At 41.0% G+C, this 10,949-nt stretch overlaps 1 protein-coding gene across 1 annotated transcript in view; it reads right to left on the bottom strand.

Annotated features, from left to right (window-relative positions):
* Positions 1-2,469: 2,469 nt before the first annotated feature.
* The window catches only part of ephb6 (eph receptor B6), a 42,557-nt gene continuing 34,077 nt past the window's right edge, over positions 2,470-10,949 (bottom strand). The window contains exons 8-19 of the mRNA XM_020646747.2: positions 10,642-10,723; positions 9,822-9,946; positions 9,566-9,728; positions 8,038-8,152; positions 7,879-7,934; positions 7,081-7,197; positions 6,745-6,992; positions 6,406-6,624; positions 6,156-6,305; positions 4,812-4,996; positions 4,544-4,702; positions 2,470-3,858 (exon numbers count right to left, since the gene is read on the bottom strand). Coding sequence (XP_020502403.1) covers positions 3,753-3,858; positions 4,544-4,702; positions 4,812-4,996; positions 6,156-6,305; positions 6,406-6,624; positions 6,745-6,992; positions 7,081-7,197; positions 7,879-7,934; positions 8,038-8,152; positions 9,566-9,728; positions 9,822-9,946; positions 10,642-10,723 — 1,725 coding nt within the window. The 3' untranslated portion in view covers positions 2,470-3,752. The remainder of the gene's footprint in view (positions 3,859-4,543; positions 4,703-4,811; positions 4,997-6,155; positions 6,306-6,405; positions 6,625-6,744; positions 6,993-7,080; positions 7,198-7,878; positions 7,935-8,037; positions 8,153-9,565; positions 9,729-9,821; positions 9,947-10,641; positions 10,724-10,949) is intronic.

The raw sequence follows: 10,949 nt of genomic DNA, 5'->3' as shown, positions 1-10,949 counted from the left end.
TGTGGCAGTCATTCAGTAGTGTGGAGATAATAGCTGTTTACCAGACGCAGAGCACCATCTTTAAGTCGGCTCATAAAGACCAGTGGTTTCCACTCTGTTAATGTCTTTATAGAGAAACAATAACAGAGTAAAAACATGATTCTGCGGTCGGCCCGTCTTCTGTTTCTGAACACTAATTCTTTCACAACACTGTTAACAGCAAACAATTATTACTGACACCTCTGCTCCTTTTATGCCAGATGACAGGCGCTCTTATGCCAGAGTGACCTAATACAATAGAGCTCGATGAGCTTCATTAAACAAAACCATCCAATAATACTGTAGATTCTGCTCCCAATCAGTAGAAGATAAATTCAGAAGTTTTTCTTGGGGGGGGGGGGGGGGGGGGGGGTTGGTTAACATATTTTAATCTTTTTATTTAAAAAAACAACACTCATACTGGAATGTGAAGACTTACGTTCCAACAGTTTCATCTTTGATCGCTCAGTTGAAAGTCTTGAACTCAATTACACATTTTAAGATATTTTAAAAAAGGATTCCATGGAGTAACGTCATCTTAAAGTCATGTTTTTTTCTGACTGCACGATCATATTAAATGAAAAAATTCCACATAAGACTAATTCTTAGATTTTCCTATAATACCTGTATGATAATATCAGTGTTTGAAGACATTTGAAGGTCCTTTAAGTGTTATTAAGAGTATCCAACAGTGGATGACATGTTTATTTACATCAATGAGATTTATGCTAAATGTTGATGTAGTGTATTTAACATGTATATTCTATTTACTGCTACTCCACTCCACCAGGGTGTATCTTAACTACACTCTGCTTTTCTAACAGCTCTACTTCTTATTTCTTTATTCTTATTCTTCGTTGTTGTATTCACCATATTGAATCATGAGTCTTTTCTCAGCATGCCATGGACTATTTCTAACTTTTGCATAATTCATGTGCCGCAGGAAACGGACATAATCTGTGAAAACACTAGTTTCTAGAACATTCTAAAGAAATGTTGTCTACCTTTAAAAACAGTTGTATTTTAAGGATCTATTTATTGACATAACTGTCTTAAAAGATTTCATATTAACACAACATATATATATATATATATATATATATATATATATATATATATATATATATATATATGATATATTGGAAACATCATGATCTGAAAAATAAGATTCTGAAGGTTCAGACTCTGCCTGACCAATCGATATAAAAATGCACAATGACACTGGGACAGTAAAACCAGTGATTACACTTTATGTCAGAAATAGGACAAAGTGCCAGCTGCCTCAGACTGGCAGAGTAATACGGGGGTTTGTGTAAGCGGTCTTACTATCAGTCAGATCTGATGATGATGATATCAGCAGCAGCGGGGCATGTGGGAAACCAATGTCTGTGCTCGCACTACTGCTGATCCATGCAGATCCCAAACTCCGATTTGACTCAAACCTGCTGATCTGTGGAAGCTGAAACACACTTAGTACACCGTGTCATGCTGTGAAGGTGATATAAGTACATCAAGGTGAATAAATTATCTTTTTTTTTTTTGTGTGGCTGCATAAAAGCTTAAACTGGTGCTCACAAAGTTCTCAATGCTTCTCCCTCGCTTTGTCTCTCCACCAATTTGTTCCGACAGTGAAATATCTCAACAGTTATCGATTAGATCGCCAATCACATTCTGTGCAGACATTCATGATCCCCAGGGAATGAGACAAACTCAATAAGGTGATCTTCTTACATTTTCTGGATCACAGCCTTCAGCATCACACACTAGTTTGAATGAATTGATTGGTTTTCAGTAAAATGTCTGACAGCTCTTGGATTGATTTCCAGGACTTTTGGCACAAGCACATAGCCAAAAGAAAATGTGTTTAACTACAAAACTTCTCATCTAGAAAGTTTCAATGTTTCACGATTAAATTCCCACGTGTTATTTTTATCAGCATGACCTGAACTTTCAGTCAGTGGCTAATTAGCTAATCTTAGAAACTATAGTTTATTTAACTAAAACTAAACTTGGACTGTAAACATGGTAAAAAAAAAAAAATACAACTTTTACATTTCTGAATATTCACATTGTTATGTTGAGTAGCATGTCAAAATAGCATTTAGCTCGAAAAACACTGACATCTTTATCTACAACCTCACAGAGGCGCTGTCTGGATTTCTGCTTCCAATTTTAAATGTGTGATAAAAATGTCTTTCTGTTGCATCCACTTAACTCTTTTTGTTCATTTGTCCCAACAGTTATGACTCTGTCAGTGTAAACTAAATGACAATCACTTTTAAATCTGGGCAACATTAACAGCTTGTTTGCATGATTTTCTCTTTGAAAACTATTAAAATAGAAATAGTCCCCAAAATACTGCCTAGTTTAAATAAAAAAAATAAAACAATGTTGAAAGGAAGGTGAAAAAACTGATAATGGTAGATCCAATTTTGGAAAATAAGAAGCAAATTCAACATTTTAAATAAAATCATATCATTTATTTTACAAATTTGCACAAATATGAAGAAGTGTTAAACACTCGTACAAGTAAACACAGCCAGTATTGTGTGTAGCCTGACACACTTGCCTCAAACCCACACACACACACACACACACACACACACACACACACACACACACACACACACACACACACACACACACACAGGAACATACTAACAAAGCATTTCTCCTCCTTCCTTCAAGTGTTAATCAGATCAGATTTTGTCCGTCTTTCCTGTTTCACACATTCACAAAGACTTAATGACTCAGTGTCTTTACTCTTGCAGTCAAACAAAAAGAGGTGAAGTGTGAAATGTACACATAAAGGTCGTGCTCTTTTCTTCTGTATTCATCACAGACGGACGTTCGTGTTTGCAGCTGAGGTGAAGCTTGTAGTGTCCCAGCACGTGAGCTCTGTCGTTGCTCGTAGTGAGAGCGAGCTGTACAAACAGAGCTGATACGTCTTTTAAAGAGGGGAATACATGGCTTACAGTCAAAGTGTGTTTCTAATTTCATGGCAGCCATCTTGGTCTAACCTCAGTCGTTATTTACAGCATACAACAAACTATACGTATCTAAAAAGCTCACGGTGAAACACAAGCTGCTAGGCAGTACCCTGTTCTCTTTTTTTTTTTGCATACAGGTTTTAGCATTTCGGCGTTTAAAGTAGAGAGGGAGTGATATAACTTTACAAACATGTCAAAAAATTGTAGAAAAAGGCTTTGATTGTCTTCACGCAATTCTTTGTGTGGAGAGTTCTCCATGAGAATAAATAAAACACGTTTTTTATAGGTTTTCTTGTACTCGTTGAGGGTGGGGGCGATATAAAAGGGACAGTAGTGGAAGAGGAGGTGAGAGGTAGGACTTAAGATGGGTGAGGGGAGAAGAAGGCAGACAACAATAAAGTGAAATTTTAGTGAGAAAATCGAGCAATCTTCAAAGTCCTCCTCTTCAGTGACTCCCTACCCTCACTTTGACAGGGACTGCAGCTCCAGTAGTGCAATCTCCTCAGTTATTTGTCTTTAGTGGCCGGCAGGAAGACTGGTCTCTTCGTTTTCTCACCTTGTGGTTGTTAAACGGGTGTTTTTTTCAGAATGCAAAGAGTTGCAGTCGAGGCGTTTCCTTAAAAAGTTTTTGTTTTTTTTGGCTTTAAATGTGCTCCTTACAACTGTTTCAGAAACCAGACACAACAAGCAGAGGAATGTGAAGACCACAGAAGTCCATGGCACAGGGTGTGATGTGGGTGGATTTCACACCTCCACCTGTCCCTGCGTCAGATAGGCTCTGAGCTGCTGGGCTGCATTGAAGATCTTCCTCTGGTGTCCCAGCAGGCTCACCCCAAGGTTCTGGACGTCTCTGAAGAGAGAGCAGTGAACATGGGTTAGTTCAACACTTCAGCTTGTTGTATGCACTTGCTGCGGTAGCTCAGGCTGTGCGTAGACGTGGGCTTCAAAGGATAAAAAAGTCATGTCGAGGAGACAGGATTGGAAAGATTGGACGTTGGATTGGATTGAGGAATTTCAGAGTTTTGTTATTCATTTATCCTGTTATCAGCTAAAATATGATGACAATAGGGGCGCAGATGGCCGAGCCGTTAGGTCGCGCCCCATGTACGGAGGCTGTAGTCCTCCAAGCAGGCGGTCCGGGGTTTGTGTCCGACCTGTGGCTCCTTTCCCGCATGCCATTTCCCACTCTCTCTCTCTCCCCAGCGTCCTACTCTATCCACTGCCCTCCCAAATGATTATAAAAATCTTTTCACAAATTGTGACAATATCTTTATCTGCCTTTTTTTTAGAATGCAAAGAGTTTTGTAACTACTTAAAAAAACTACAGTTTGGAACAGTTTGAGATGATAACATGATTTAACTCTCCTATACTTTTGATATAAAAGGAAATCTGTAATAAAAAACATAAAGTTATCAAGCTGTTTCCTGAAAACACGGCAGCAGGGAAGACATAAGTGTTAAACTGTGATGAAAATCTCATTATATTCAGTTATAGTAAGAGATCAATAGATGGTTAAACTAAAATCCATACTCACTCCATTGTGAGCATGCTGACTCTGTCTAAAGAGTCCAGGTTGGCCTGATCGAACTCGTCCTGATATCTCTCCATTCTCAGCGCCTTCAGCCAATCACTGACTGTTGCCACTGCCGTTAAGTCTGTGGGCGTCGGGCTAAGCAGCGGCTGAGAGCAGCTTCTGTAGGGGAAAATGTCAAAATTGGGATCATGAGACTCAACAAACACAGCAGACTGTTCATCACCTGCTGATCTGACACGTTCTGTACCAGCCAGAAGATCTGTCTCACCGTGTTGGCTCAGCCTTGAGGGAGGCAGGGTGCCTGATGAGCCGGTCCAAAGAGGACAGGACCGAGTCGAAGGCTGGCCGGTCCCCTCGATCCGCCTGCCAGCACTGAAGCATTAGAGAGTGGAGGGCAGCAGGGCAGTTGTGGGGGGCAGGAAGACGATACTGGTCCGCTACGGCCTTCATCACCTGCAGTAAGAGAGAAACGAGAGACAATATGAACATAGTGGTGAGGCAGATGGCGTGAGAAGTCTACTCTTATTGCCCTACATTAAAAGTCGCAGACCACTGAGTGCTTGTGAGAGTGACTCAGAAAAAAATATGCAAATATAAGCTGCATGGCATTTTGTCATCATTTAAATGAGTAAAGGAGGAGGTGATAGGGAGCAAGTGAATGTTTTACAGGAGTTTTACACTATTTAAAAGCCTTTTAAAGAATTATCCTTTAAGGTATATTAGTTTTACTTTCTACAAGACTTAAAAGGAAATATTTGACATTACACTACTTTTTCATGGTGGCTACTTTGCAGATTTCTACTTGTAAACAATGAACTCATACCGTTTGTTACGTAAACAAAATATAATAATGAGAATGTGTTGCCCTTTTAAAAAATCAGAACCAGAATTCAGTCCAGGTGGGTACACACACAAGGAATGTATCTTGGTGTATTTTGGTTTTTCAGTGTTCGAATGAGAAAAAAACCTTCATACATCCACTTCACTTGGTTGCAGGCTTGTAGCCACTTCCTATTTAAGATGTCATGCCCATTTTGACAGACTTTTTGCCTGATGAAGGTCTAGTACCGAAACGTTGCCAACAAATGTTTGATTGCAAGTTAGACCGTGTGCGGGAGTTTATCTTTCAGGTTTAAAAACAGTGAACACAGGAAGAGAATAAAAAAGTAAAACGTTGTCAAACAGTAGTACTCCTACTGTCAAGTAACTTGAACAGAAAACGATCAAAATCAAGAAAAAAACAAAATCAATATTCAAACAAAAGGTGCAACAGAGGAGCAGTGAAATCTTCAATAAGAGGACATTTTTATGACAAATAATAATTCTCTTATTAGTTTAAATAGAAGTTTATAATTTTTTTATTATCTTACTGTGTCCTCATGCCTCTATTTGTCAGCCAGCCATAAAGAGATGAGAGGAAAGAGGAGAAACACACAGATTGACAACAAAAACGTCTGGCAGGATGCAAACAGTGAACATTGTGGTTGGTGGTTGGTGCCTTAACTCCTTTTAATGGCATTTTATTACAGTGTAGTAGTTAAACGTGAGTGCATTGGCATCACTAATTCATTACCACTTCCTGTGCTCGGGCCACATTCTCCTATATACTCACTTCTTGATTGCTCATGTCCCAGTATGGACGCTCTCCATATGACATCACTTCCCACATGAGAATCCCGAAGCTCCAGACGTCACTAGCCGAGCTGAACTTGCGATGCTGAAAGGCTTCTGGTGCCGTCCACCGCACAGGAATCTTGCTGCCCTGATGGATGGAGGCAGACAGTGAACCAGTGTGTTAGACTACCCTGGAACCACAAATCAGGAGTTTAAAAACCACAGAAGCTCAGGTTTCCAGTTCGTACCAGTGAGGCAGTGTAAGTGGGTATGTTGTGGTCCAGGCCCCTCATGAGACGAGAGAGGCCAAAGTCGGACACTTTACAGACCAGGTTGGAGTTTACTAGCACGTTCCTGGCAGCCAGGTCCCTGTGGACAAAGTTTCTCTCCGAGAGGTAACGCATCCCTGCACCAATACCCCGGAGCATCCCGACAAGCTGCAGTACACTGAACTGACCCTCGTTCTCCTGAAAGAGGGAAGGGTGGAGGCAGAAACAGGAGAATCACAGAGAGGAGAGGGGATTTTTGAAATGTAATAAAACATGTGAAGTCTCTGAAATCATGAAGAAAAAGGAAAATCGTCTCACCCTGAGGAAGGCGTCTAGCGGCCCGTTCTCCATGAACTCAGTGACGATCCTCTCCGGGGGGGTTCGAGTGATCACCCCTTCCAACTTCAGCACGTTTGGATGGTCAAACTGTCCCAGGACTCCTGCTTCACTCAGAAACATCCCCCTCTCTCTGTCAGACGCCCCCCACCGTAAAGTCTTTACAGCAACCAGCACCTCTCTGCGCCCCAGCGGACGGTAGCGGCCCCGAGAAACCTCACCAAACTGGGCTGGAGTGAAGATAATGTGGAGCAGGAATTGTTTATATTGATCACATAACTACGATAAGATTTAAGAGATGGAGGAAACCAGGCTTACCTGCACCGATCACTTCCTCAATCTTAAGATGAGTGGGATCGATCTCACGGGCAAACTCTTTGACGGCCTCACTGGGATCTTCGTAGGTGGAGGGGTCCACATAATATTTAACTCCACCTGGAAATACAGGATTTTTAATGACATTTATTGTCATTCCAGCAATGTCAGGATGAACTTTACTGCAGCACACAGACTCAAATGTACATCACCAAAGATACAAAGACACATTAAAAAGAATAATCACTAGTCTGTTTGGGAAGTGGCAATTCAAGATAAGGTCCTGTCACCCTATTATGATATTTTAAATTTGTAGACAACACACATTGGTTAAAATGTTTGTTAAACTAATCAAATGAAACAATTGGAAACCACATTTTTTGTGACAAAGTAAAATGGACTTGTATAGTGCTTTTCTAGTCTCCTGACTACTCAAAGTGCTTTTACAGTGCAGGTCACACCTACACATTCACACACAGATGGCAGTGGTTGTTATGTAAAATGACCATCTAAGTAACTGATCCCATCCACACATGATGAAGCAGCAGTAGCAGAATGAACAGCTGTTAGGTGTCTTACCCAAAGACATGTTGACATGTGGCAGCAGGAGCTGGGGATTGAACCCCCAACCTTCTGGTTTGGAGATTACCAACTCTACCAACTAAGCTACAGCTGCCTCAAGTTATGCATTTGCATAAGAGTCCTAATCGTTTCAATTGTTTTTGTGATAACTTTTTTTCGGCACACCGCAAAACCTTACTTTGAAAAGGAAGACTGATTTTTGACTTTACTGAATCTTACCTCGGTTACTGATGTACCGCTGGAGCCGGTCGCTGTAAGGACTCTCCCTCCTCTTGCTGCAATGTAAAAACAAAGTGTGAGAATAATATGCATGTATGTAGAAAAGATAAATTATGTGTCAGATCATGGGAATGGACTTTTTTAAAAACCCTGTTGTACCTGCGAAATACCACCACAACCACAATTGCTGCGACCACAAGGAGAAATGCTGCTCCGCCCATCACCGAACCGACCAGCAGGGGAAGCCGATTCTGGATCTGCTGGGAATGTTCCTCTGTGGGAGAGACGGAGAGGAAAACAGCACAAAGTTAGAGATTTTTCTTTGCTTTGCACCTCTTCTCTTTAAAGGTAATCTCTGGAGAGTCCCAGGTAAGACTATTTATAGGGAGCGCATTTACACACTCATTAGTATCCCAGTTTTAAGCCTTATCCTGCTTTGATCTTATTCAAGTTGTGATGTTTACATGGACACAAGAGATTTGCTATTCATATCATTTGTTAAAAAAAATAATGATTACATCCAGTTTTCTTACAATCTGTAAAATGATCAGACAGTACATGTTTTGTACCAACAAAGAGTGATCTGAAACCTGGAAAGGTTTTTTTTACATGCTGCAGTATTCTTCAGTCTATTGACATTAATGAGGTAGCAGTTGCAGGTTTCTGATTTTGGTTAGATGTTTACATGCACAACAGTTAGCAACGGTACATCTGGCATGCACATAAATGCACTCATTAAGTAGAAGAATCTTGAAATAAAGTAGACTGAATTGAGCTGAATTGGACTCAGGGAGATTTCTAATGAAAAAAAGATGATGCCACAATATCCGGGAGCAGCGTAGGAAAGTAAAGACTAAATTGGTGCATTCTTTCAACATCTTTGGGTTTTCTGGGGCAGACTTAAAAAAAAACAAAAGCTGCTTTTGAGTTAAATCCGACACAATGATTTCACTTCTAGCCTTCTTATATTCTAGTTTATTGTTATATAACATTGTTCACTCTTTCTTCTGCATTTCAATACAATGTTTCTTCTAGCTAAGATTTAAAGGCTTTATATGCGATTTTTTGATCCAGCAGATGTCGCCCTTGAGCACCAGCATGAAACCAAAACAACGTTTGCGCTGCATTTTTGTGTTAGCATGCTAATGCTAGCGATCTTTATTATGCTAGCGATCTTTATTATGCTCGTATCTTCACACTGCATGTAAATTTACCCAAAATGACCGTGATCTAAAAACGCTGACATGACATTCAAATAAGCAGTGAGTACAGTCTGTTGTTCTTCTTTTCTCCAGTCCCTCAATTAAACAACTTTTATACGCGAGGGGAGGAGTCAGCCGGCCGTCCTGGCGATGTAAAAAAAGTGAAGATAGGACTCGGAAAACTCGGAAAACATCACAGACAGTGGGACTCGGGTGTTACACCCATTGTAGACAGTCATTACAGTTATTTTCAGCGGATATACTTGATTTATATTGTATTTAAGTGTGAAAAATCGCTTATAAAGCCTTTAAGGTTAACTACTAATAACTGGCACACTGAAATAAATGAGTTGTATTGGTATCATAAAGGATCCTATTTCTGCACATCATCAATGCCTCCCATCGTTAGTGGGGCTCTGTTGTGTCCTAATGACTGTAATATACTTTGACAGATTCACTGGTATCACAGGAAATGAGTGTTGTACCCAGCGGCAGTGTGGTGAAGTAGATGGTGTCGCTGTAGGGGCCGAAGCCTCGCTCATTTCGAGCTCTGATCTGGAAAGCATAGATGGAACCGGGGATCAGAGAGCTGACGGTCACCGTGTTGGTCTCGCTGTAAACACTCGCTGCACTGTCAACGTCTGAACCCTGAGAGACAAACAGGAGGCGCATGGTGGTGGTGAATTTCGTTATGTGTCAGTATTTTGTGCAGCACTTTTTGGATATGTCCAATGAGGTTACCTTGTCAAAATATCTAAGCTGGTACTCCAGGATGTCTCCATTGGGTCTGTCAGGCTGAGGCCACGATAGAGTGATGGATTCTGGGGCTCGGCTCAGCTGGTGCATCATGGGAACTGTACTGGGAACTGTGGGAGACAACAGAGGACTATTAGCTGTGTTGTGTGATGATTATCGATCCGTCATCATTCATGTAAGATGCCAATCATCCTGCTAAAACAAATCACTGAAGTTATGATGTTATGATTCTGACCACTAGGGAGCACTGTTACAGGACCTGTGGAGGATATTAAGTAGAGCGTGAATGTGGAGTTTTTATGGAGCACCGAGCAGGATCTCATTACATTCACAGTGTGGGCTGGCCTGTCCAGTTAAAGGGAACTTTTCAGCATTTTTTTCCCATTCTGTCAACAAACACTGGGAGCAGACACAAGACGGTTTTAGATAATTAAGCTTCATGTGGAGTTCTTATCAATCTTGATCAGTTAGGAAAATTATATAATAGTGTACTTTGTCTGCACAATGCTCCATTCTCCTCTCCTCTCCTCTTTCTCCGTTCTCTTCACTCGTCTACTTTCATCTCCCTCTCCCTCTGTCTTTTTGTCTGATCATCTCTCATTTGTCCCTTTCTTCCCCCCTAGTGACTCTGATGGGATCTGACAGGATATTGTAACCTCGAGCAACCTCCTGTCCAGAGAGCAGTAGAAGAAAAGATGGAGCGACCCCACCCGAACACACATACATACAGTATCTACCCAAACAATATCCTCAGATCATCTCCTCTCTTTCATCTAATCTTTTTCATCCTCTGTCCCATGCTCACCTGACTGGCTCGTAGTGAAATTGATGCTCGTGTATCGAACCGGAAAAGGGCTCAAAGCTGACACCTCATTCATGGCTTGCACCTGTTGATAACAAGAACACACAGATGTGACATTTGAAGCTTTTTTCCCCTCTGTTTTTCTTTCATGACATGCTGCCGTGTTTTGGAGAAACAAAGCCGGATGCACGCAGCTGTGTTGGCCAGTCAACAAACACCGGTAAATGGGGAATATCGGCACATTATGAATAAGAAATAAGATATGATTTAGCTGAGCTACCAAACGCTAAATAATAAATGTTACGGTGTAT

Source organism: Labrus bergylta, chromosome 8 (assembly GCF_963930695.1).
Source record: "Labrus bergylta chromosome 8, fLabBer1.1, whole genome shotgun sequence".
Classification (NCBI taxonomy): domain Eukaryota; kingdom Metazoa; phylum Chordata; class Actinopteri; order Labriformes; family Labridae; genus Labrus; species Labrus bergylta.
This window is presented reverse-complemented; position numbering and strand designations above follow the sequence as displayed.